This window comes from Gadus chalcogrammus, chromosome 8, assembly GCF_026213295.1.
Source record: "Gadus chalcogrammus isolate NIFS_2021 chromosome 8, NIFS_Gcha_1.0, whole genome shotgun sequence".
Classification (NCBI taxonomy): domain Eukaryota; kingdom Metazoa; phylum Chordata; class Actinopteri; order Gadiformes; family Gadidae; genus Gadus; species Gadus chalcogrammus.
In genome coordinates this window covers 15,190,059-15,216,800 of record NC_079419.1, presented here as the reverse complement: position 1 = coordinate 15,216,800, position 26,742 = coordinate 15,190,059, and the positions used below count along the sequence as shown (strand labels likewise).

At 47.5% G+C, this 26,742-nt stretch overlaps 2 protein-coding genes across 4 annotated transcripts in view; one reads left to right on the top strand and one right to left on the bottom strand.

The window, feature by feature from the left end:
• The window catches only part of greb1l (GREB1 like retinoic acid receptor coactivator), a 77,688-nt gene extending 62,409 nt beyond the window's left edge, over positions 1 to 15,279 (bottom strand). The window contains exons 1-2 of the mRNA XM_056596855.1: positions 15,014 to 15,279; positions 6,653 to 6,729 (exon numbers count right to left, since the gene is read on the bottom strand). The gene's annotated coding sequence lies outside the window, so the exon portion shown is untranslated. The remainder of the gene's footprint in view (positions 1 to 6,652; positions 6,730 to 15,013) is intronic.
• rock1 (Rho-associated, coiled-coil containing protein kinase 1) overlaps positions 1 to 26,340 on the top strand; it is a 36,873-nt gene extending 10,533 nt beyond the window's left edge. The window contains exons 3-33 of one of the 3 annotated variants that reach the window (XM_056596856.1): positions 1,443 to 1,543; positions 1,966 to 2,103; positions 2,537 to 2,712; positions 3,375 to 3,459; positions 3,759 to 3,903; positions 4,242 to 4,380; positions 4,753 to 4,844; positions 6,495 to 6,654; positions 7,072 to 7,135; positions 7,443 to 7,531; positions 7,710 to 7,758; positions 8,198 to 8,333; positions 9,278 to 9,369; positions 9,827 to 10,073; positions 11,127 to 11,233; positions 11,594 to 11,744; positions 12,924 to 13,084; positions 13,485 to 13,669; positions 17,375 to 17,444; positions 17,541 to 17,644; positions 17,859 to 18,024; positions 18,135 to 18,228; positions 18,323 to 18,408; positions 18,556 to 18,747; positions 19,156 to 19,321; positions 21,235 to 21,305; positions 21,750 to 21,838; positions 22,197 to 22,275; positions 22,626 to 22,887; positions 23,317 to 23,524; positions 23,808 to 26,340. In XM_056596856.1, the coding sequence (XP_056452831.1) occupies positions 1,443 to 1,543; positions 1,966 to 2,103; positions 2,537 to 2,712; positions 3,375 to 3,459; positions 3,759 to 3,903; positions 4,242 to 4,380; positions 4,753 to 4,844; positions 6,495 to 6,654; positions 7,072 to 7,135; positions 7,443 to 7,531; positions 7,710 to 7,758; positions 8,198 to 8,333; positions 9,278 to 9,369; positions 9,827 to 10,073; positions 11,127 to 11,233; positions 11,594 to 11,744; positions 12,924 to 13,084; positions 13,485 to 13,669; positions 17,375 to 17,444; positions 17,541 to 17,644; positions 17,859 to 18,024; positions 18,135 to 18,228; positions 18,323 to 18,408; positions 18,556 to 18,747; positions 19,156 to 19,321; positions 21,235 to 21,305; positions 21,750 to 21,838; positions 22,197 to 22,275; positions 22,626 to 22,887; positions 23,317 to 23,524; positions 23,808 to 23,859 (3,956 nt within the window). In that variant the 3' untranslated portion in view covers positions 23,860 to 26,340. Of the gene's footprint in view, positions 1 to 1,442; positions 1,544 to 1,965; positions 2,104 to 2,536; positions 2,713 to 3,374; positions 3,460 to 3,758; positions 3,904 to 4,241; positions 4,381 to 4,752; positions 4,845 to 6,494; positions 6,655 to 7,071; positions 7,136 to 7,442; positions 7,532 to 7,709; positions 7,759 to 8,197; positions 8,334 to 9,277; positions 9,370 to 9,826; positions 10,074 to 11,126; positions 11,234 to 11,593; positions 11,745 to 12,923; positions 13,085 to 13,484; positions 13,670 to 17,374; positions 17,445 to 17,540; positions 17,645 to 17,858; positions 18,025 to 18,134; positions 18,229 to 18,322; positions 18,409 to 18,555; positions 18,748 to 19,155; positions 19,322 to 20,173; positions 21,130 to 21,234; positions 21,306 to 21,749; positions 21,839 to 22,196; positions 22,276 to 22,625; positions 22,888 to 23,316; positions 23,525 to 23,807 lie in introns of those variants that run through there. The other 2 variants (XM_056596857.1, XM_056596858.1) reach the window with 2 other exon arrangements.
• The last annotated feature ends 402 nt before the right edge of the window (positions 26,341 to 26,742 follow it).

The window sequence follows — 26,742 nt, the reverse complement described above, 5'->3', positions numbered from 1 at the left end:
TAGTAATGTGATATAGAGGTACTTGTTCCAATAAAACGCCTAGGTAGTCAGTCGGGCTCTGACCTTTCTCCGTCAAAGTATGCACATGATCTCTAAGTGGTTTACTGCAAATCACTTTCTTGTCATGGTAACATTTGTACCACCACTTTCAAGCTTGTAAATTATTTTTGTTTTTAGTGTCACTCCAGCCTTTCAGGTTAAATCCTCAGTTATACTTTTATATACATTCATGTAACACGTTGTCTCAACTGTTAAATAACTAGCAATTACACGTAAGTCATATGAACAAAGCAGTTTTAAGACCCCATAGATGATGAAAGCTGAACTACTAAAGGTACCGAGAAGAAAACAATTCAGATTTACAGGCTGCCAAGCCCCAGGCAAAGGTTCCACCACGCATTGAAAGTGCGCTTGGGAGTTGGTACACATCTAGCCGGGCTCATCAGCCAACTGCCGTGGGACATGGGGGTGATGGACTTGATGTCTTGTGATGGCCTGTGCGCCACTGGCATGCCGTGCCTGAAGGGCTCGCAACTCCAGTCCCTGATGCGTTGCACCATGCATCGCATCAGCTGACTTCGATGTGCGTAGAAGAAGCGGGCCTTTCTTGGAACCCTTTTCTCCTATTGAGCCGCTCTTATTCATCAGCCCAGTTGGAACCATTCTAATGCTGCCCTCCATGCGAATCTCAGGGTTGTGTTCTCTGACTCACTCTCTGAAATGTTTTCATTATAATAAGCCTTGGTGTTTATTTATAGATCCATTGAACTTGGATACCCTCACTCTCTTCTCTCCCTCCCCTCTCTATTTCCTCCTCGGCCTCTCTTCTCCTCTCTCTCTCTCTCTCTCTCTCTCTCTCTCTCTCTCTCTCTCTCTCTCTCTCTCTCTCTCTCTCTCTCCTCTCTCTCTCTCTCTCTCTCTCTCTCTCTCTCTCTCTCTCTCTCTCTCTCTCTCTCTCTCTCTCTCTCTCTCTCTCTCTCTCTCTCTCTCTCTCTCTCGTGTGCACGTTGTGACCCATTGGAATCAGACAGTCCAACTATGACCAAATTTGGCAGATCAGAGAATACCGATCTGCCCATGGGGGGAACCGGCATTGTTACAGCAGGGCTCCAAAACGTTGTTCCTTCGGCCGCCGTGTCCGCCAAAATACGTTTTCCTCTTCTGATGCGCTTGCCAACATGTTTGCGGTGTCTGATTGGATAAATCCCTCCCCGCTCCATCTGGACAATGCAGGGACGCTCACCTTTTGATCAGACGCTTTTATAGGCTTTTAAGTGCAACCGCTTGGCTAAGCGTACAGGGCTAGCTTGCAGGAGTTGCTCCCCGGGGCTGTGGGTTAACTAGATGCTCCCTGCTTTCTCCGCTGTGTGTGGGCTCTCTATGACCTCTTAGCGTGTGTGGAGGACTCATCTGCTGTGTGTCTCCTGTTTTTCTCCTTCCAGATAAAGACACCATCAGTAAGATACGGGATCTGCGCATGAAAGCGGATGACTATGAGGTGGTCAAAGTTATTGGGAGAGGAGCCTTTGGAGAGGTGCAATTGGTAAGACCTCCATGGCCCACTTCATAAGAGGGATCTTCAAAGTGAAATAGTCTGTCACATATACACTCATGATGAGATTCAGTCCACTTATATTGTAGCTGTAGTATTGTAAGATATTATCCTATCTTCTGAATCAGAATTATGACTATACTTATTTTATTATGTGAACAAGATGACAAGGAATTAGTCTTGGTTATGATGCATACATTCAACAAGACATTCTACAAACATTGTACGATAATGTGCTAGCTAGTGCACAACAGAGACAGGAAAATATCTTCAAGGTGCAGCAAGTACAAGAAAGGGAAATATATTGCTGCAAACAGCTTCTGTTCCTTGCATTCTACCTGTGGGACAGTCTCATAGGGTGGTTTGTTGTGGTCTCAGTAGGACCGGGCCTAACTGTTCCCCTTTCACCCCAGGTCAGACACAGAGCCACGAGGAAGGTGTACGCCATGAAGCTGCTGAGCAAGTTTGAGATGATTAAGAGGTCTGACTCTGCCTTCTTCTGGGAGGAGAGGGACATCATGGCCTTCGCCAACTTCGCCTGGGTGGTGCAGGTGAGTGACGGCGCACAGCATTCCCAGAATGCATTGCGTCTACTCGGATGTACAAGCAGGACGAGGGATGTTCCTTTATAACCAGGGGCTAGAATTGAACTTTAGGTTGTGCTGAATGGTCCTGACACTCGCACGAGCATGTGACTCCAGAAAGGGAAACGTCTCCAAGAATCATCGTCTCTCATCACTCATCTCATCCTCCACTCGTGTTTAATTTAGCTCACATTTTGGTTTGACATTCAAATATCCATCCACGGGAAATAAATCGTCTTGTTTGTATTTTGACCTTGAACACCTCACACCCCACAGCCAGCGGTTTTCACACGTTTACATCAGCGTCAGGCTGGTGGTGACCTTGAAGGGTATCATACCCTTGCTTCCTGTTTACCGATGACAAGCTCCGCCCCCTTCCCCCCCCCCCCTCCCCCTGCAGCTGTTCTTCGCCTTCCAGGACGACCGCTACCTCTACATGGTGATGGAGTACATGCCCGGCGGAGACCTGGTCAACTTGATGAGCAACTACGACGTGCCCGAGAAGTGGGCGCGCTTCTACACAGCCGAGGTGGTGCTGGCGCTGGATGGCATCCACGCCATGGGGTTCATTCATAGGTACACGCAGACACACAGACACGCGCACGCACACACACGCACGCACGCACACAAATAAACACATGCACATGTATGCACACACACACACACACACACACACACACACACACACACACACACACACACACACACACACACACACACACACACACACACACACACACACACACACACACACACACACACACACACACACACACACACGTGCGCCTTTTTGCTGTGCTGTTCATGGCCGTTTAGGTTTATTACATGTGGAAAAACGTCATGGTGTTCATTCGTGACTGCTAAAAATACTTGTTCCGGCATTCCTTTGGCCACAGCGTCTCCATGCATCGCTCCTAATGGAAAAACTGTTTCTTTCGTCATCGTCTGCGTTTCAATTAAACCCGGCAAGACGGATTCAGGCCTAGAATTCAAGAATGCAGGAAAAAGCAGTCAGACCCATGCAGAACGGATTGTATTTCAATGTGAAACGTGAGCGATAAAGTAGTGCTGGAGAGCGTAAATGGACACCCAAGTCAGCCTAGACTTGTGTGCGCCTTGCAATTTTAGAGTGGGCTTTTTTTCCACTGTTTTCCCCTGAAAATACATGTTGACTTTGTGAATCGCTGCAGCCTGAGCCCTAACGCCACCTCTCTGCCTCTCTGCTTTTGTCTCCCCAGGGACGTTAAGCCCGATAACATGTTGCTAGACAAAGCAGGCCACTTGAAGCTGGCAGACTTTGGAACCTGCATGAAAATGAACAAGGTACCCCAGCGGCCTGTTCTCCAGGGCATGGCAGCACGATGCATGGGTTCAATATAAATAAGAACCGTACTAAGTGTCCAGATTCAAGACACTCCTTGATGTGCTTTCGTAAACTTTTTTAGAAAATATGATATAATTGTATCTATTTGGCTCACTTTTTCTTAAACTTATCTACTATTTAATGTTTCTATGTGAAGCACTTTGAATCGGCCTCGTGTATGAAAAGTGCTATATAAATTAAGCGGCCTTGCCTAATAATAATAATAATCATGTTGAAATGGCGGCTTGGTCTCTATCAGGACGGAATGGTACGATGCGACACTGCAGTGGGAACGCCGGACTACATTTCCCCCGAGGTACTGAAATCCCAGGGAGGAGACGGGTATTACGGCCGGGAGTGTGACTGGTGGTCCGTGGGAGTCTTCCTATATGAGATGCTCGTCGGTGAGTGGGCTGTCGAGGCCTTTGTTATTTTCACCGCAACGGCCAGTCAAAGCCTTTTAATCCACAGTCCTTAAGGTTCTGTAACTCACACCTTGTTTCTAGGTGTGCTTGGTCAGATGGCTTATGTGTAATAATTAGTGGATTATAAAATGGAAACAACACAAGAACTCAGTTTTTTTCACACCCTATCCTTATATTTCAAATTACTATTCTATTATTTTGGATTCCCAATCCACACAGACACCGTCTAAATGTTTCTGGCTCCAAACTGGAACCATAGTGTACACCCTTCCCTATTACAACACCTGAAGTGCACCTTTCCTGTTGCTTGGTTTCAGGCGACACGCCGTTCTATGCCGACTCGCTGGTGGGCACGTACAGCAAGATCATGAACCACAAGAACGCCCTGACCTTCCCCGACGACAGCGACATCACCAAGGACGCCAAGAACCTCATCTGTGCTTTCCTCACCGACAGGTCAGCGATAGCGCCGTAGTAGCGAGGTCAACAAGGCGGGGGTTAGGTGGCCTAATCTCCAGAGCCCTCGGGGCCCGTCCCCTGGCTTTGCTCCGAGCGTCGGGCAGCTCGTAGAGACTGGTGGATGGCGCATAACAACAACATAGAAGAATGTCCTTGCATGTCGAACAGCTCCCAATTCAGATAGTGGGAGCCCTTTGTTTACCTATATAGCATGTGCATTGTTTACAACGTAACTTATTTGTGTCAAGAACATTCTTATCTGTTCTCCGAGCCTATGTATGTATGTATGTATGTATATTTGTGAGCGTGTGTGTATGTTCCATGAACACGGGAAGTGTCTCATCAATCCGTGTGCGTCTCGCTCCACAGAGAGGTGCGCCTGGGCCGGAACGGCGTGGACGAGATCAAGAGGCATCCCTTCTTCAAGAACGACCAGTGGACGTGGGACAACGTCCGAGAGAGTGAGGCCACGTCGGCTGGCGTTTTTTTAAAACATTTAAAACGTTTTTTTTGGGGGTTTTCAGTTTTTCCCCAGATGGATCTCCCTCCCTGTTATTGTTTCCTCACACCCTTCCCCAAGCGGCCCAACATTGTTTGTTTTTCCATGTCGCCCACTATGGACAGTGGCAGGAAATTCTTGCAGAGGCAGGGGGCGGGGGGGGGGTGGGGGGGGAAGAGCCATTCATTCTGTATCCTTTTACAAGACTTAAGCGCCGGTGCTGGCAGGAGCGGTGACAGCACGCCTGCTGCAGCTGGGGGGCCAAGAGAAGGGGAAGCGGCCCTGTGGTGAATGTTAACGCAGAGGGAGGGGGGGCGGGGTGGGGTCGTGACACCCGACGTGAGGGGGGATTAGAATTTAAAGAGTGTTTTAAATCCAGTGGCTGTACACGGCTCTTTTGAGTGGGTTTATATTAAATACTGCCCCGGGCTTTAGTCAGCACTTTGCTGCAGGCCAACAAAAGCCCCCCCGGCCCACCCCCACCCCTCGTCCTGCTTTAAAAATATCTTATTTTAAATAAGTCTGTGATCCAGAGAACTTTGAGTAACCCTTCAGTGGATTACGCCGCAGCCGAGGCAAAGCGAAGGGCTTTGGGAAATACAGTCTCTCAGAAGCTCCACGTCTCTCATGGGGCTAATCCCGCCTCTACCAATCTAGCTGTGAACGATAAGACGAGAAAATAATGTCCCCAGTGGGGGATGAAGACCAGGGGGAAAATGGAGGAAATTAGACGCTTTTATTCAAAGTGTCTTGCAGACATTCACACACCGACTGCGGAGTCAACCATGCAAGGCGCCACCCAGCTCGTCAGGAGCAGTTAGGGTGAGGTGTCTGGCTCAGAGACAGCCAAACCCTCAGCTAGGAGGAGCCGGGCATCGCACTAGCAACCTTCTGTTTACAGATGAACCTGCTCTACCTTCTGAGCTAAGCCGACCCCTCCGTGCACGGTGTCGTGCAAATTGGGTGCAGGGAAGATGGTTTGATTAGTCTCTCCTATTTGTAGGTAAAAATTAATTGAAGTAAACTCCCATACTCGGTAGCTTACCATGCAGCACCATTATCTATTGTGCTTGGAGAACTCTCTGCGTACAAAGAAAAACATTTTAGCCAAAGGCGCCAAATGCCAGCCGCATATGTCAACTTGAAGCCACTGTTGAAGCCACTGACAACCTCTGCGTTGTGTTTCCCTGGAGAGCACATTTGCAAAATGTAAATGTCCTGTATTCATGTAAATCCTGCATTCTTACAAGGTGTTGTGTGTGGAAGCTGTGCCTATAATCCCCTCCGCTACATAGTAACTCTATGCTAGCTGCTGGCCAACTTGTTCCTCTAGACTGGGGGAAAATACCTGGAAATGGGCAGAGAAACAATTGTTTTTGCGACGCTTGAGTGGTGTGTGTGTTCAGCAGCTCAACTGTAGTCTGTATGACGCAGGGGACCGGAGGAATAGGTTCCTGCCTTGTTGGTAAAAAGGGAAACTGATGATAATAATTAACATAAAAAAAAAAAGAATAATAACTCTAGATGACCCGTGTTCCTGTTTGAACCTGCCCACATCAAAGTGTAGTGGAAGGCCTCAATGCGTTTCCTCTGCTTGTGCTCGTCTCTGCAGCGGCGGCCCCCGTGGTGCCTGAGCTCAGCAGCGACATCGACACCAGCAACTTCGACGACATCGAGGAGAACCGCGGGGAGGAGGAGACCTTCCCCACACCAAAGGCCTTTGTGGGCAACCAGCTCCCCTTCGTGGGCTTCACCTACTACAGTACTCACCAGTACGTTCATCCAATGCATTCCCAACCTGTCGTGCGTTCAGGATCTGCCTTCCCGTCTCTGACGCCAATCAAACGCTGCACAGCACCCCAGAAGAAGGGAAAATACCAATGTTTTTATTACATTTGGAGGAGCCATTTTGTATTCAACAAATCTGGATAAGCGTTATAGTCTAAAATTCTACTATATTTGGAATGTTATTCCATCTTGTGCATGTTATTTTTGTATTTTGGCCTTTTTATTTTACGGATGAATCTAAGACCACAATTAGTTTTTTGGCTCTGTGTGGTTGCGGTGTCATGTAAATAATATTGGGAACGAAAAACGCATAACTGTGATGTTAGTATTTAGCACATCCATGTTTAGCTTGGTAAACAAAGTGTCCTGACCTCAAACCTCTCTGGACCTTCTCTGCCCAGACTTCAACGCACCACCAAGACCAGCGACAAGCGTAGCAGTGCCACGAAGGAGGACAAGAGCCATGTGAGTGTTGTAATGTTTAGAGACAGGGAACGGCGATTGAATGGGTTGAGGTCCCCCTAATCCTATAAGTTGGAGATATACAGTGATTTGGGTTTTACGTGAGTAAGCTTTGCTCGTAGCGTGCGTGTCCATTAAACACTAACATTACGTTGAGCTTGTGTGTACACAAGAGAGTGAAGGACATTGAATGACAGTGGGATGTAGTCTGTGCAATATACAGCTTTGCATTATGAGAATATAATTTAGTCTACACCCCCAACACCTGGCTGACTGGCTGACTGCCTGCTGTCTTTCTGTCTGTGTCCAGCTGGAGAATCTGCAGAAGAGGATCTACCAGCTGGAGGAACAGCTGCACGGCGAGATGCAGCTCAAGGATGAGATGGAGCAGAAGTGCAGGTACAGGAGACACACGCATGCACGCACGCAAACGAGCTGGGCTAAAAAAAAACAAATGATGTCCAACAATATCTTATAACCTTCGGTCATTCACATTCAAACTCACACCAAGTTTAAGGTGACTTTTATTGGATGGTAGGATGGAAATTAAAACCGAATATATGTTATATTTTTTCAGGATGTCCAACAACAAACTGGACAAGATGATGAAAGAACTGGATGAGGAGGTAAGATAACAGAATCCGCTCTGCGGTTTACGGAGGGGCTGCGTGTCGTATTCAAAGTGGCCAAATGAAAGAACGTCGCTGGAAATCCCATGCAGTCATGCAGACGGGACAATAGATCCTTTTCATAGTAACACAAACACAGCTGTAGCTCTTAACATTAATTATCGGTTTGTACAATTTCGGTTAGATAGCGCACCATTATAGTCAGTGTATTTTGACAATGTCATCTATATAGACATCAACCAACCGAGTGCTGCGACGCAGACAAAACCGACCCTATGTTAAGATTACAGGAACCGGAACCTACTTTACCCTGCTCGTGACGATCTGTGAAGAAGGTTAATTGAATAAGTGGCGTTTGAATGTCTTCTTCCCCCTCCCCCTCCCCCCCCCCCCCCCCCCACCTCCCTCTCTCGTGGGCGACCTGGTGGCCCTGCAGGGTAACCGGAGGAAGAGCCTGGAGGCGGGCCTGTCGGCGCTGGAGAAGGACAAGATGATGATGCAGCACCGCTCCTCGGACTACCAGAGGAAGGCCGACCAGGAGGCGGAGAAGAGGCGCAACCTGGAGAACGAGGGTAGGCGGCCCCCTGGGGAGACGTGGGGCTTCATCTGTGTGGCACTCTGTGGGGAACCTCTGATTGAGTTCAGAGGGAGCCGTTCAGTCAGTTCAGCTGTTTTTTTCCGCTCTTGGATTAATTTGTATTGTTTTGTAAAAAAAACAACAACAACCTGAATGAAAACATCCATAAAACAAACGAAATCATAGAAATCACTAACTGCTTAAGCAGATTTTTGGTAGAATCTGTATAATAATGACGGCAATAGATAAGAGACTTAGAGATGGGATGAAAATGTTTGTTATGATTCACTATCTTACAGTACCCCACTTCCTCCCAGTTTCTGACCTAAAAAGCCTTGTCCTCATTCGTAGAGCTCTTGCGCTTGTGTTCGTTCAGGGTCCTCCACCTTACAACCCGTGTTAGGGTTATCTTGTCTGGGGAGGAGGAGGGGGGGGGTGCGGGCAGAGAGAACTCTCCCACATTGTGATATGGACTGCATGTCCGGTTCTAAAACCTCGGCGGCAATGTTTTGTTCAGTTATTTTTAAGTATTACTACCTCTCCTGACCCCTCCATCCCAATTACCCAATAAACGGTATCTGCTGTGTGCCAAATGATTTAATCTTACTGCTATGGGCCAGTGTAATGGAGTGTGGTCGCGCTGCCCCTTTAAAAACACACATGCCCACACTAGGAATACCTGCCACTGGCATCCATCAGAGGACAGCACTAAGTGGATCCGATTGACATTAAGCCGTTGGACTCTTAAGACCCAGTGGTGTGTCACGCGTGCGGGCATTCACACGCACACGCACACGCACGTGCACTCGCACCCCAACACTAGTTCTATGTTTGTAGATGACTCATGTGAACCCGGGGGTCGGGTGGGTGAGTTTGTTTGGCAGTGGCTAGGAGTAGCCTCCGTATCTAATCCCTTGTTCCCCGTTGGATCCCTTCCAGTTTCCACTCTGAAGGAGCAGCTCGAGAACATGAGGAAGATTAGCCAGAACTCGCAGGCCTCCAACGACAAGATAGTCCAGCTGCAGAACCAGGTATGCTGCACAGACTGGCCACGCGCACACACAAATGAGCTTGCATTAACACGACAGCGCGCGCGCACACACACACACACACACACACACACACACACACACACACACACACACACACACACACACACACACACACACACACACACACACACACACACACACACACACACACACGCGCTTACAAGGCCAAAACAACGTGTATCCTGCAAAGGGAAACGCCTCTTTGTTAATACTATTAATCATGAGTCATTTGTCAACTAGTAATTTTTTCAATGGACACATCATGTGTATAGCAATTGCGTTTAAGAGTGTTTATGCTAAAAGAGTTTTTCTTGATTTTTCCCATAGCCACAAAGTATAAACAAAAGTGACCCCTAAGTGACCAAACCACCATCCAACCCTAACAACGCCCCCCCCCCCCCCCCCCCCCCCCCCCCTATCCTTCCCTGACTGGCAGCTAGAGGAGGCCAACGACCTGTTGCGGGCCGAGTCGGACACGGCGGCGCGGCTGAGGAAGAACCACACGGAGGTGGCCAAGTCCATGACCCAGCTGGAGGGCCTGAACCGCGAGCTGCAGGAGAAGAGCCGCGCGGCGGACGGCGAGAAGGCCCAGCTGGAGAAGGAGCTGCTGCTGCTGCAGAGCACGCTGGAGGCCGCCATGAGGAGCTCCAGCGAGGGCTCGGAGGAGATCCGCGAGCTGCAAGGTACGGCCCGGGGGAGGCGGTTGTGCCGGCATGGGATATCATGGCGGATAGTGGGATTACATCCAAGACTACGTTTCATCAATTAGTCATAACGAAAGGATCCGCCACCAAAAGCTCTATTGGCAAATATGTCGGGAGTGGGGTAATATATAAAGGTGATAGGAAATGATCCCTAATATAATGCATGTCTAAATGAATTGGTAGGGTCACCCCGGTGGCTGACTGGGTAGAGGGAGTACCATTTAAGGCAAAGTGCTCGTCGCAGGGTTCGATTCCTGCAGTGGTCCTTTACTGCATGTCCTCCCCTCAATCTCCCACACCTTCCTGTCTTTCTCACTCTCTCATAAAGCATAACAATGCAAAAATAAATCTACTTGCAAACCGTTTCATGTGTGACTCTGGATCAAGTGGCTGAGAAAGCGGTATAGTGTTATCCCTTTTGGACAATAGTTTAAAGCAGCACAGTGGTTTCCTGTGATAGTGTGGGAGTGAATGAAAGACAGTTAGGATATAGTAGTGGCACTGACCCAAGGAACACATTTAAAAAGAGTGCCGCGCTGTTACTCACCCGCACCACATGTGGTCCAGTGAACCTCTCACCCAGATCAGCCCTCCAGGCGGCCATCGGAGAGCCATGAGGAATCCCACTGCCGACGGGACCACCAGCCTACGTGTTCTGTGCCGGTTCTGCTCTGATCAGAGGTTGGCTCGTAGGCCACCGACAACACCATCATCGGCTTTTTATTAACCTGTCAGCTAGCGGTGCTTTATGGCCCAGCCAGCCATTTGAGTTCCCCTGTGGCGATGGGGTGGCTTCGAGGCCATGCTACGCTGTAATGTTGGTTAGCATGGCTCCTAAAATTAGACGGATCCCATGTGTTTGGAATAAAGCTTGAGCTGTGTATCGGCGTCCCAGTTGTTTGTGATAAAGCGTGCATTGTGTATCGGTGTCCCAGTTGTTTTGCGTTTGGAACTTGCTCGCATTAGACATTTCTATCTGCATATACATATGTTGTGTTAATGTTTTCCGTGTGTATGCTCTCTGGTCATCAGTGAGGATGGCGGGGCTGCACGAGGACAACAACAACCTGAAGCTCGGCCTGTCCAAGGTGGAAGCTGAACGAAAGCAGGTCCAGGAGAGGAGCAACAACCTGGAGAAGGTTAGCCGCTCTCCACATCACTTCCACCACAGAGTCGCCAGAAAGGCCGCCAACGCCTGTTAGGAGAGCCATTTATGGGACGTGATGGTGCAAAGAATAATCGTCCTACTATGTGTTTGAATGTTAACATAGTTGCAGTGATTTGTCACTAGAAGCCAAAGTATCACTGCAATGTACGCTGTGCAAATGTATAGCACGGAAAAGGTATTTGATATGTACAGCGCTTAATCCCAGTTCAAATCTCAAAGTGGCTTAAAGGCGCCAAGTGGTCCCGACATAACGGGTTTCTCTTGAGGTCTATATTGATCCCGAGTGCCGCCGCCACCTCACCACCTCACCACATCCCCTCTCCCTCTGCAGGAGAAGAACAACCAGGAGATCGACCTGGCCTACCGGCTGAAGACGCTGGAGCAGCGGCTGGAGCAGGAGCAGACGGAGCACCGGGTGACGCGGGCGCAGCTCAACGACAAGTACGAGTCCATCGAGGAGGCCAAGTCCGCCACCATGCACGGTACGAGCACCCTCCCTTCTACCCTATCCCTCCGCCGTGCCACAGCACGCCCTGTCTGGCATGGTATCTAGATCTAGCATTCTATCTAGAGCTAGCATTCTATCTAGATCTAGCCTTCTATCTAGATCTAGCCTTCTATCTAGATCTAGCCTTCTATCTAGATCTAGCACTATATTGCTCGGTTTCTGTGTGTGTGCGCCTGTGTTCATCCCTCTCTACCTTTTGTGGGGTTCCCTCTTGTGTTGATTTAGATTCAAAGGGCTTTAATAGCTAGGAAAGCATGACTTTACTGAGGTGAAATAAGATTCAAACTAATGGTAAACAAAGTAATGGCCAAAAATCAAAACAAATAATTTCATCAAATGTAATCATATTAATCTAGTTCCGTATACTCCTTTCTTACCTTGCTCTCCCCTCGTAGTTGTTGTCTTTTATTTCCTTTCGTAAAACCTTTTCCCCAACCGGTTATTTGTTGTTCTGCCTTCTTCACCTTTTGGCCTTCCTGACCGTTTGACACGAAGAGAGACTGCACACACACACGCATACACACACACACACACACACACACACACAGATGTGCGTGTCTCCCCCGGGGCGGTTGGAGTGAGGAGGAATGTCAGGGAGTGATCTCCACGTGGCGTGTCAGGACGCTGCCTGACTGCGTATTTAAGAGCTGGACTCGTATCCAACCTTCATTTGTCTTGCAAGAATAACCGTCCGGATTACGCAACACGTTAGGTTTTATTCACGTGTTGCCTTGACTTGCCCGCCATCCCTTCTGCTGTGCTTCGATGGTACTGCTCTCAGGCCCCGCCCTGATACCATCAGTGGCTCCACACTAATGTACATCAACATCTCCCCCCCCCAAAGAGTCCATTCTTACAGCCTCATCTATTGAATCGTTTTCCTCATTCATTTATAAAAGTGATAGCCAGAGTTAACATTTTTGTTTCAACCTACACGTTTGTTTCTGGGCTTTGAGCCCGTATTGACAGGCCAATGAGAAGGTAGCGGACAGCGGGTTGAATCCCAAAGGGAACGACGTGTAGCACGTCTGCCACGGGTCTGAACCGTAGCCTGGGACCGCTAGCGACTGCGTACGACCTCCTACATGGGCGGTGCCCCGTGTCGCCCGGCTTTAACACCGCCTTCCCCCCTCTCCACCCTCCACCCTCACAGCGGTACAGCAGAAGGTGTCGGAGGAGAGCGTGGCCCGGATGCGGGCGGAGAGCAAGGCGGTGGAGGTGGTGAAGCGCTGCTCCACCCTGGAGCTGGACCTCAAGCAGTCGCTGCAGAAGATGGAGCAGCTGATGAAGCAGAAGGAGCGGCTGGAGGACGAGGTGAGGAGGGCCGAGGGAGACCGCAGAGTCTGGGAAGGCACGGGCCTTAGACCGTGTTGGATGTGGGAGCCTGGTCACGTGACGCTGTACTGATGCGATGCGTGGCGTTCTAATCCTAAAACTGAAAATAATTGCACGTCCAAACCATTGCAGTGTTGTGATTGCTCAGTTAGTATCACATCCCTTTTTAGTCCCTCTAATGTTAAAGTGACGCACTCCGATGACTAGGAGATCACGTGATGTGATGGCAGTCCATTTCCCATTCATAAAAACAATCAAAGTCAGTGTTACCGTCTGGGCGAGGGGGTTGCTCCCTCGCGGTGCGACGTGTTTCTCTCCGACCCCTCCGCTCACTCCCTCTCCCCTCTCTGTCCCTCTCCACCACCCCCGCCGCCCCCAGGTCAAGGCCCTGCAGGTGCAGCTGGACACGGAGTCCAGCAAGCGGGTGACGGCGCAGAGCGAGCTGAAGGGGCGCGGCCAGGAGACGGACCGGCTGCGGGGGCTGGAGAAGCAGCTCAAGCAGGAGATCAACGCCTCGCTCGAGAGCAAGCGCTCACTGGAGTTCCAGCTGGCGCAGATGACCAAGTGAGCCCCACGCCACAGCAGTCAATCACCCTCTACAATCCCATTCCAATGGCATTCCTTCATATTTTTAATATTCCAATTATATTATAATTTATTGCTCAAATTGAGCCTAGTATTAATATTTACTGTGTACCTGATACACTGTACACACAGGCTTATGCATTGGCAATGACACTATCAGCGTGGGGTAAATGAACGTTCTGTCCACTAGAGGGCATTCCACAAATGCCTTCTTTTTAATCAATAAAAAGTAAATAATAATATTAGGCCCGAAATGAAACAACATTAACACTGCCTTTCAAAGCCTCTATATAATTAGCTGCGTCGTCCGTGGTGATGGAGGGCACCGCCTCACGACTCTTGCTGTAAGGTCCTTTAACATGGGTCAAGATTATACGTTACATTGTACGGTGCAATTAAATAATAACCAATCATTGAGTTCAACGAGAATGTGCACATAGAGGGCGATTTCCATTTTGCGAAAAATGAGTTTATTTTATTCTCATTAAGGTTGATCATTGTTCTCCATAGCAGTCGGCGCTACAAGCTAATGTTAACTTGCACCTCGGTATGTGAATATTGGATTTGCTCTTGATGATAATGCAACACATTTTGCCGTTGTATTGTGACAGTTTCGTTTGGATACCATCTTTCTTTGAAAGAGCGATGGCCTATTTTATTTATTGAATATGGAAACAACCTCAAAAACATGGATGTAATAAGGACTGCACACCAACATATTCCCATCATCCGCCAACAGCCATTCGCTACACTATTTTACACTAGGATTAAAAACTCAAGTATAATTAAATCCTCTCAATTAATAGGATTTTGGTGAAGTGGGGGAGTATAAGATAATCTTCACTAGGCTAAATATTATTCTATCCGTCATTTCACCGGTGGATGATATAGGAATATGCCGCATATTTGCATCGTGGCTGAACTAAAGAAATTGTAATGTGCGGGATAACGTTATTGTACATCACGCGTGAGGGCAAAGCAGAATTGGTTTGATTCACTTACGTTAGCCAACACATTTATAAAAATAAATCGAATCGTATACATTTTAAGTAAACAATTCGATTTATATTAGACTCAAGATATAACGGAATTCAAACGCGCGCGCACACACACACACACACACACACACACACACACACACACACACACACACACACACACACACACACACACACACACACACACACACACACACACACACACACACACCCCCCCCCCCACCCCTACTTACACCTGGCCACTCTTCATTGACACTGTTGTATTATAGATCAACATATTGGATGTATCGCGTTTTCTCAAATCTCAAAATGGAATTTGACCTACCAGATGTGTCTCCTTCTTCGGGTTCTGGAAGATCTTCTTAAAAGAAAGAAATCCCAAAACAAGATTGGCACTTATAGACAAGAAAGTAGTCCAGGTCCCACATGTGCAGGGCTTCCGTTGTTGTGGAAATAATCGACTAGATCGCAAAGAGGCAAGGACAGCAGACCATTAACACAAAGAGCTTTATTCTAAGTGCACCGTAAAAACTGGACATCAACGTTAGTCACTCATCTATATATCATTTCATCAGAGCTTCGGACCACACTCGCTTTATAGGTCAATCGTTCTGGGTTTCTGCCAGGCACATCTCTTATTATAGTCGGCTTATTTACAAGTATGAATGTCAGCCCCATACTTGGTGCTGACAGCCTGAACTCATTGAGGGTCACATGTCACCCTGACCTGTTCCTCATGGGCTTGGCACCGTCTACTGTGTACGCTACGGACAGCTTGGATCACATTTAGCTCCAAGCACCTGTTTCACTTGGCCCTCTCCACTGTTGTCCCCCGGCGCCCTGACAACTTCAGCACATCATGCTTTTTTCCATAATGTCGTGTGGGTGGGTGGGTGGGTGGGTGGGTGGGTGTGTGTGTGTGTGTGTGTGTGGGGGTGTGTGTGTGTGTGGGGGTGTGTGGCTGCCGGTGGGTGTGTATCAGTAGATGTGTAACCCATCCAAACCACAATAATACCCCCTTTTCAGAATTTGTTAGTTCTATCTATATGGCATATCATCATATTTGAACTGCTGCGAAACCTGATGATCTGCGATTAATGCCAGTAAAGACACAACTCTTAAGGACAAATTACCTTGCGGCCACCAAGCACTCCACAAACGTAAGCAGCCGCACGCTCCTTATACATTGATCCCCATCCTCGTCGCCATTATGGTGTGGAAATAAATGACTAGTTTGCGAGAAGGAGAGGACAGTGGAGCATTACCTTGAAGAGCTTTTATTCTCAGTAGACCCTAAAAACTGTCTGTCGTTGTCGTTGACTCATCTATTTATCTCGTTCATCAGGGCCTTCATCCGACCCTACCCCTGTGAACACGCTTGCTTATTGGTCATTTGTTCTGGGTTTCTCCCCGACATCTCTCTTAATATAGTCTGCTTGTTGACAAGTTTAAATTTCAACCCCATATCTTATACTGGGGGCGCACCCACACTAGGCAAAGTTGTCCTCTACAGTACTCAAGTACGTTTGCTCCCCCCCCCCCCCCCCCCTCGACGTCGCTATCACCGAACCGCTTGCCGTCATGTTTATTGTTTAATGGGGAGGAAGGGTCGCATGGACTGTGCGTCATCGAGCTCAGGTTGCGTATCCGTGCATGTGCGCGTGTCGCCTCATTAGCATCTGTACCGTGGCCTGAGCACACCTCTCCGAAGTGTACTCAGGCCAAGGAATTGAACTGTACTTGAGTACGGATGGTGTGCTCACACTAGCCAAACGATCTAGACTTTAGGGGGCAAATGTACTTGAGGACGGTACAGATGGTCTAGTGTGAGTGCGCCCTGACAGCTTCAACACATTCAGGGGTTTTCCTTAATATTTGTATGTTATATGTGTATGTGTATGACTATCTGTGTGGCTGCGGGTGTGTGTCTGTATGCATGTAACACAGCAAAACCTTTATACTGTCCCATCGATCTTCCAGTATAAACAATCTAAATTGACAAAAAAATATGCAGCAGTATTTTAATTGACAAAATTTAAGGGGGGGAGCTTCTCGAGGCTTTTTAACCCTTCCCCTTTTTTTCTGGATCAATACTAGCTAGCTGCGATCACTGCAATAACCATGTCAATCTTGACGGCTGTCATAATGTACAGAACTGTACTGCTTGCTACGTCTGGGCTGCTAATCACCCCCCCACCCCCACAGTTCAAAGCTAGCTGTCATTCATTAATGCTCTTGGGAAGTCGAGGAGTAAATGACCCCACAATTGCCCTCTTTGCTCCAATAAGAGCTATTATTCCAGCTTAGAACGCGGCCGAGCCAAAAGCTGCAGCTCTGCCAACAATGTTTACACCGCAGGATTAGGGTTTACCCCGTCGGAGTGCCTCCTCTCAGCGCTAAGCTGTGTGTGTGTGTGTGTGTGTGTGTGTGTGTGTGTGTGTGTGTGTGTGTGTGTGTGTGTGTGTGTGTGTGTGTGTGTGTGTGTGTGTGTGTGTGTGTGTGTGTGTGTGTGTGTGTTCCACTGGTGTCATTTTAATAGCCCTCTATTTAGGTGACTCAGCAGGCCTGCCTTATTAACACTTTCGTATTATTAGTGGTAGCATTTTAGGCCGTGTCATAAATGCGTCTGGGGTTTCCTGTGGCCGGACGTGGGGATTGAATAGCTTTATTTTCCTGTCTCCAACAGGCAGTACAGGGGCAACGAGGGCCAGATGAGGGAGCTTCAGGACCAACTGGAAGCCGAACAGTATTTCTCTGTAAGTACATCCTTAACTCAACCTCGCGCAGTGATGCATCATGTGTGTGCGTGTGTGTGCGCACAAATCTCACTTCTGTCCCTGACCTCCCCTCAGACGCTCTACAAAACTCAGGTGAAGGAGCTGAAGGAGGAGATCGACGACAGGAACCGGCAGGTGCAGGATGCACAGAAGAAGGTGCAGGACCTGCACAACGAAAGGTACGGAGACGGGGCTACCCAGCATGTCAATCAGCGGTTTTTATACTCATTCTTATATTATTTCTTATTTGAAACTATTACTCAAAGACTTTCAGAAGATATTTCCCGTTCAGAATAAGCTGTGGTCTCCCCGGACCAGAATCTGCAATGTAAATTGGAAACATTTAAAATGTGTGTTCAAGTGTTCAACCAAGATCCTTTGGTCGTCCAACAGGGACTCCCTGTCGGCTCAGCTGGATCTAACGGTCACCAAGGCGGAGTCTGAGCAGCTGGCCCGGGCGCTCCAGGAGGAGCAGTACTTTGAGCTGATTCAGGAGAACAAGAAGGCCCTGGCCAGACACAAGCAGGAGGTCGGAGAGAGGGACTCCACTATCTCAAAGGTTAAAAGCCCCAGCCGTTTTTCAAAAAGCATCCGCTCTTCCTTGGGTCACGTTTCTGGGTAAATTGAACCAGCTTTGATTGACCGGTTGCCGGTGATCTCTGTTCCTAGCTGGAGGAATCCAACACAACCCTGACCAAAGACGTGGAGACTCTCAGCAGGGAGAAGGGCGAGCTGGACGAGAAGCTCTCCTCTAAGGATGAAGGTCAGCCTACCCCGCGGGCCGCCACTAGCCCCCTTCCAGTGCTTTGTTTCAATCCCTTCGTCTTTCTCATTCATCTCTCTTTTGCGACTTGCAGAGTTTGTGGCTCTGAAAGAGGAGAACATAAACACAGTCAAGAGCTTTGAGAAGACCCTTAGCACAGAGCGCACACTCAAGACTCAGGTAACCTAACTTTATAATCACAATTATTATTTTCTTCTCCATGAGTCACTGAATTCTATCCAGTGGTAGAGCTAATCTTTGGTAAATCGTTAAAATTAGTGATTGTGTGTGTGTGTGTGTGTGTGTGCGCGTCTCCAATCTGCCCAGGCGGTAAATAAGCTGGCGGAGATCCTGAACCGAAAGGACATGAAGCTGGACCACAAGAAGAAGGGCAGCACGGCCGACCTGCGCAAGAAGGAGAAGGAGAACCGCAAGCTGCAGCTGGACCTCAACCAGGAGAAGGAGAAGTTCAACCACATGGCCATCAAGAACCAGAAGGAGCTCAGCGAGATGCAGGCGGTGAGGGGACTGAGGGGCGCACTGTTGTTGTGACCACGGCGACATTAGCCGGTGATCATGACAGTTCGTAGTTCATTGTTATGCACAGGAAAAAGTCTCATGTTTCGTTGGATTAAGATGAAAATTGCAGTTGGATTTATCTTTGGAACGTTTAGTTCCATTGCTACTTTTCATCGAATGAAGACGTACTCGTATAATCAAACATCGAGCAACCTCGGTCGAAAACAAATCAGTGTTCTTCTTTATAATGAACTTGAACTTTCGTTAATCTAGATACTAAACATACTCCCAAGTCTTATCCTTGAAAATCCTCTATTCACGTCGCCAACCTTCATCGCACATCATCGCCACTCCTTGCTCGGCCTTCACCGATGGTTATTGACGCCCCCCCCCCCCCGACCCCAACAGCAACTGGTGGAGGAGTCTGCGTACCGCAACGAGCTGCAGATGCAGCTGGACAGCAAGGAGAGCGACATCGAGCAGCTGCGCGAGAAGCTCAACGACCTGCAGCTGCGCGTGGACAGCTCCAGCGTCACCAGCCTGCTGGCGGACGAGACGGACGGAAACCTCGCAGGTAGGTCCCGCCGTCGCTGTCACTCCCGCGCAGGGCCGTCTGATGAACGAGTGGTGTGCCGACTATAAGTAGAGCGCATGGGGGCCATCTTTTAATGTGGCGTTCGGTCCCATTGGACTGGCCTCATCAGATGGAGGAGGGACGATTAGCAGTCACGAGAGACCGGGCTTCACGGTGGTCGTAGAATAGCTAGCGGGCGTTGTTAGCCACGCCGCTAAGCAGATTTATTTTATTGCTTTTAGAAGTGAGTTACTATAACGGTTGCTAAACCACCTAGAAAGATTCGACAAAATAAATGCACGTCAACATTTATTGAATACAAATCATTCTTTGGCCAGGGAATATAGTTCCTAAAGATGGAAAAATGGTCGCCAACCAACATAGGATAGCATACTTGGAGATTTGCAGTGTTGTTTATATATTTTGCATTGGCTTCCAGCCAAACTAGTCAAGGACCTAAATGATCTGTTTCATCATGCATATTTCCTTTACAAGCCAATGGTTGATACATATTCGTTGTCTCCTTCTAGGCTGATCAATTGGTAGGATGGAGGTATTATCCATATAAGAATGATTTAAAACCCATGCAAAAATTATTTTTAAATCCCAAACGTGTATCTATTACGGGTGTTTATATATCCAGCGTTATAAAACTTTATACATCACTTTCCTCTCAGAGATAGCTTTGATAATTATTATGTAAATAATTTAATGAATAATAAAGTATTTTCTTCTTCTCATCATAATATTAAATACATGAAGGAATCCTGTGTCTACCATGGGTGTGAGGCTGTGTACTTTCCTGTGTGGTCTAAACCCTTGTCTTCCTCTCTTCGTTCTTCTCTCATCCAGTGGCTTGTCCTTCTCCTCTTATCTTTGTAACTTCCATTTCTTTCCCTCTGTGAGTAACTTTGAAGGAACTCCTTCTCCGTGCCTGGTCTGTGTTTCGCAAGTCGTGTGCTTTTGTCCGTTTATTTATTTATCGTATGGTCTTAATATTATATCTTTGTTTTTCTGCTTGAGGTTGTTGGAGGAGGTGGGGGTGGTTATTAATTTGCGGGAACATTCTGGCATTTTTTTAAAAAGTGTGCGGGTTTGGCGAGCGTTAAAATAAAATGCATTGACAAGTTTTCCTTGCCTAACCGTGACATGCCTGCTAACGCTGTCGGCTGACATTTTGTAAGGACGGAAGAGTGCGGTGGCATTACATGAAAGCATAACTCTTAACTCTGGAGTCTTTTACACGTAGCTCATAGCATCTTTCTAAACATAATCAGACTGAGGCTAATCCCCTCCCCACTGCCAAACCCTTTTATTGGTTTATTTAATAGTTGTGTCTGTTATGTTATGTATGCTATATATGTAAAGTTTAAGCTGCATGTTCACTTGAAATACTATCTTTTAAGTCTCACATCACAAAGGTCACATTATCACAACACCTTTTTAGATTACCTTGCCTTGTAATAGTTTGTTTTGCCACGGGCATGCTCTATAATTCAAATTGGTATCACTTTAACATAATGAACAAATGGCCTTATGAACCAATCCTACCTTCAGCGAGGTAAGTGAGTTAGTTGGCCAATAACTTATTGTAACAAAGTAAACCCACATTCACCAACATGGAATCGAATCATGCTCCATAACATCCTTCAAATGAATACTTTTCCCAGGTTTCTCCTGCTAGTTCCCAGTTATATTAAGGTGAAGCTGCTGCAGGGTGTATTTTGACCGTTGATCTTTGGTTGCTGACCTTTGTCTGTCGACTTCTTTGTACCCCCCCCCCCCTCCCCAGTTGAGCTCTGATTGAAGCACTGCATGGCCCTTGTCCTTTGCCCTCTGCAGCACAGTCGTTGACGCTGACGTGCATCGGTAACTTGTTCCCCTCCCCCTCTCTCCTTCCTTATTTTAAACAGAGTCCCGTCTGGAAGGCTGGCTGTCCATTCCAAACCGTACCAACATCAAGCGCTACGGATGGAAGAAACAGGTGCCGTCTCTTTGTCCTTTTTTATGATTTGGATTAATATTGGTTTTTTTAAAGGGGACATATTATGCCACCAGGTGTGAGTGTGATTAGCCTTACAAGCCATTTCTGCCCCATACGACATCATTAGTGGGCGTGTCCGCCTAGATCTGTGCTGGATATTTCAGTCTACCAGCCTACCCAGTGGACTGAAGTAAACGTTGCTCATCTATCCAGCACAGATCTAGGTGGACACGCCCACTAGTGATGTCATATGGGGCAGATTTTCGAAACGGCTTGTAAGGCTAATCACACTCACAGCTGGTGGCATAATATGTCCCCTTTAATGTTTATAATTTTTTATCTTTTAAAAAAGTTTACCAGTGACCACGTCTCTTACTGATGTTCTCACACTTTTGCCCCACGGTCATCGTCGCTTCGCTCTTTGTTGTGGTTCAATGTCTGCAGTACGTGGTGGTGAGCAGCAAGAAGATCCTGTTCTACAACGACGAGCAGGATAAAGAGCAGTCCAACCCCTGCATGGTGCTGGATATTGAGTGAGTACTTTCTTCTGTTCACTTTTCTTCTGTTGCATCACACCAGAAGTGGCAAACTTCCCGCCAAAGGGGTTAGGAATCCTACCCTGAAGGGATGGGTGTGTAATACTCACTAGCGTTTCACATCGTGAAGCAATAGATAACCCCATAGAGATGACAGCCACCTGCCGTTAATGTCATTATTGTTATTCTGCTCCCCAAGTACCTGACGGAAACAAACTGAGATATGGTCACCAACAATACCCAGAGGAGCGGTTGTCACTCCTCAATGACAGCTTCACTCCGTCTGGGTCTGTGTGTAGAACATTCTGTTCATCTAGAGAACTCATCCGCCTGTCTGTCCGTCTGCCTATTGCAGCAAACTGTTCCATGTGAGGCCGGTCACCCAGGGAGACGTGTACCGAGCCGAGACGGAGGAGATTCCACGGATATTCCAGGTAGGTGGAGCCTTCCTGTTCCCGTCTGGATGCACACGCATACGTACATCCACGCTGTTCACTCCTTACTTGGATTGGATGCATCTTGGTTTGCTCAGGAAGAGGAATCTAATCCAAAGGGACTTTTTGATACAAACGAAAAGGGGCAGCAATCTTGCTCAAGAATACCTAGCTGTGAACCTGCGGCTTCACCACCAAGAACGTTTTTTTTTTGCTTGGGAGTCAGACTCTCCAACCTCAAACTCATATCATTCGGGTTTCAAACCGTCCTAACCAAACACCCGCTCCCGCCTCGGCGTCGGCGTACCCACCCGTCCCCCGTTTCACCGGTCCGCTCTGCTCTCCCCCAGATCCTGTACGCCAATGAGGGCGAGTGCCGGAAGGAGGCGGAGATGGAGAGCGTGCCCCAGGGGGACAAGGCCAACTGCCTGCCCCACAAGGGCCACGAGTTCATCCCCACCCTCTACCACTTCCCCTCCAACTGCGAGGCGTGCCCCAAGCCGCTGTGGCACGTCTTCAAGCCGCCGCAGGCTCTGGAGTGCCGCCGCTGCCACGTCAAGTGCCACAAGGACCACCTGGACAAGAAGGAGGACGTCATCGCCCCTTGCAAAGGTGAACCGTCTGCTCACTATTAATGAAAACATTGTGGTGGTTGAATCCAATGCCTTGCCCGGGGATGATTTCGCTTCAAGCTCTCTCCTGTCTGTATTTCGTTCTGTTTTGGTGCAGGATGTAGAGGGCTGACTTTTGTTTGTGTTTCATACTTAAAGGTGACATATCATACCACCAGGTTTGAGTGAGATTAGCCGTTAACAAGGCGTTTAGAAAATCAGCCTCTTCTGACATCACAAGTCGGCGTGTCCACCTAGATGTATGACTGATAGATGAGCAACGTTTGCTACAGTCCAATGGGTAGGCTGGTAGACTGATCTATCCAGCACCCATCTAGGTGGACACGCCCACATGCTGTGATTTTAATCACAATACATACGTGCATGTATTATTTCTTCATCTGCGGCCCTCTCCACCTTCTCTCTCCAGTAAACTACGACGTGACGTCTGCGCGGGACATGCTCCTGCTGGCACTGACCCAGGACGAGCAGAAGAAGTGGATCGGCCATCTGGGCAAGAAGATCCCCAAGACCCCGCCCTCCACCTTCTCCAGGTCCTCCCCTCGCACCATCTCCACCCGCTCCGTAGCAAACCAGTCCTTCCGCAGGAACCCCAAAAGCATCACAGGGAAGCCAAGGTAAAAACACGTGACGGTTGTGTGCTTCTCACACCCAGGCCATTTTAAAAACCGTTACTCCAGCCTCATACATTTTGATTTCCAGGTATCGGCCTTCTGTTCTTCCTATTGTGTTTTATGATCTGTAGCCAGCGCCTCTCCCTAGGGTGATGTTGGAGTGGTGCATTCTGGGAAGTTGTCTTAGGTGTGCTCACCAGGGCCTTGTTTGTGAGTGCCCTCCGGTGGAGGGGGATGTGGTCTCGTCAGTCCCATGACCTGCTGTTTGTCTCCTGTCTTGTTGTAGCAGAGCGCAGTCCAGCCTTCAAGCCGCAGACACAACCTCCAGCACTTGTTGACAGCCACTCCTCCAGACCAATAATAGCCCCATAAACAAAAAGAACGTCTAGTGTCCTCGGCTCTCCGCCTGTGTTTTGGTTTTGTTTAGCCTGACTATTTATTAACGGGTGTTTCTAATGGAAGACGGTCCTCATGGGTTGGTTGGTTGGTTGGTTGGCCTCTGGAATGTTCTTTCCCATCGTCACCGGGGGTCTCTGGTTCGTGTGATCGGCACTAATGTGTTCAGAAACGATCTGCCAGCCTCAGTGCAACGGAGTTGGAGATCACCTCGCCCACACTGACATTTTGTTCTGCGTCTTCTCTATTCCGTGTAATGCTATGGGAGAGGAAACGTCTTGTGTAATGACTAACCTGTTAGTACTTAGGCCGGGTACTAACCAACAGAGAAATGTCTTGCATTCCTTTTATTCGACACCTTTCTCTTCTCTTTTTCCCTCCAGCTAACCATCTGAAGCATTGGATTCTCTTTGGACTCTTACATGTTTCACCTCCTCCCTTCTTCCCTCCCCTAAAAAAAAAAAATCTTCATATACAAAAAAAAAATTGGAGCCTCTTCCTTTTCACAAATGACTGCAAAATGGCCAGCTCTGGGAACACTGTGGGAGACTTTTCAGACAACAAGGGATCAGGGACGTGGTGTGGCTGGTTATCTCCTCAGCTTTCCTCCGCCAGACCGAAGACCGATTCCCCCACCACCTCCTCCTACTCCGTCCCGCTCCACCCTCCCACCTCACTGGACGGCACACTTTGCTTGCATCTCTACATATCTTCCAGAAGAGGGCGCACTCCACCTTAACCAAACGATGGACCCGGACTCGGGGGACAGAGTGAGGGGTGGAGGGAGAGAGAGGGGGCGGGTGGAAGAGACTCACTCTGACTACCATGGGTACATGTTCCATATCATTCTGAGCGTTGTAACGGCATAAGACTGGCTGAAGGGGGTTTTGCTGGGACCGTCACCTGTATGCATGTATGTGATCGACGAGGTACTGTTGCACGGGCTTGGTTTAAACTGCGTCTTGAGGGAGGTTTCAAATTATATTTTATTTTAGATATGGAAAGGAAATTAAAAAATATCCCATCCCAGAGAAAACCAGATGGTCCTTGTTAATAGCAAACGTACATGCGTTTCAGTTTAAAGACCTTTATGCCTTTATCTTTTGGAGTCTGGTGGCCTTGTTGCCTGTATTCGTATTACTCTGCAAGTCTGTTTATCAGGGTAGGGAGTATTGGGAAATAAGTATTAGATGGTTTGAGTATTGAGTGAGCAAGCATTCAAGATCATCATTTAAATCTATGCATTATTTTTATGAGTATAATTATTTTTATTGCTCCAAGCCATAAAGAAATTCCATTGTAATGGCATATAGGAGACCTAAAACATAATTTTGTTGTGTGTTCATTGGGTACATTGTTTCAGTTTTTTTTGTATTTTTTTTGTAATGTATTGCCTTACATTGAGTCATGATAAATGGTTGAAAAGGAAAACATTAAGTTAACAAATGTAAAACTGCACTGTTTGAATTGTAAATTATTTGTAGAAGACTAAACAGGTGTAGCATTCGGCCCACCTAGTGCCTTAACGTTTGGATGACGATTTTACTGCCATATCTGTTGTGTTTTTCTCCAAACAAGACAAATCTTAACTCTTCCGTTGCTTATTTTTTAAAGTAAAGAAAACCGTTTCTCATTTGTGGATTTTTCAAAACCTTTCATGTTTTAGTTTTTTTTTTTCCTTCTTTGAACTTCATTACGCCTGAGTCCGTGTGTCAGGATAAGATTATGGGCTCCAATATCACATGACAAGTTTCGGGACGGTGTACCTTAACGATGCTAAGACCTGTGTCATTGACTATCCTTGTTAACGATTACAAGTTCAGCTAATATGGTAAAGTCCCGTTAATGCAAACCCCATACAGTGTGTAAATATATTCAGAGAATCCTAAGGATTATGGATTACCTCTGTGATAATAACGTTTTTTTTTGTTTTTGTTTTTTTTCCTAAAATTTTGTTCAGTTCAAAAAGCACTGGAACTATGATCTACTCTTATTTTGTCTTGGATAATTTGCATGTTTAATTGCATTGGAGGCCGCACTGATGGATATGTGTCAATAAACATATCTTTATCATTTATTGTATTTTATTGTTTTTGCTATTAAGAGAAAAGGCAGGTGTGAAACTGGGAATCCCAATTACGATCAATGTTGCACTTAGTGCACACAGTGTTGCAATCTGCAAGGTAGACCTAATCACCACTTTGGTTAAATGCAACCAGTCACTAAATGTGTTATGAACTTTTCATAATTCTAAGGGGGCAAAGCTACAGATGAACATCTATTGATATCATTTTTCAATGCTTTGGCAAGCAGAAACATCCCTGGTCCGCAGCCTGTCCATCTTAAAGTTATCGTGAAACATTTATACTTTATTTGTTCCCTATCAACACCTATTGGCTATATATATATATACATTGAGGGATTGCGCAATATGTATAATATCTTAAAGGTGCGGCCACACCAGACGCGTATCTCGCGTACTTCGCGTCTCAAATCGCCATTTTCTCCATAGGGAACCATTGGTTTAATACGCGTATTACGCGTATTACGCGTATTAAGCGTATAAGCAACATTGTACGCGCGTATAGCGCGTATGTGGCGCGTATATTTACGCGCAATACGCGCTATACGCGCGTATATCGCGTATATCGCGTACATTTCAAGAGTTCAAAAAATTGAACTTTTTACGCGAAGTACGCGAGATACGCGTCTGACGATTGCCGCCTTGCCCAATCAGCGTTGAGCTTGACCCGACGTCACTGGCAGAGAGTAGTGAGCTTGGACAGAAGCATACGGCCGACATTTTTCTTTATTCTGTGTGGAAA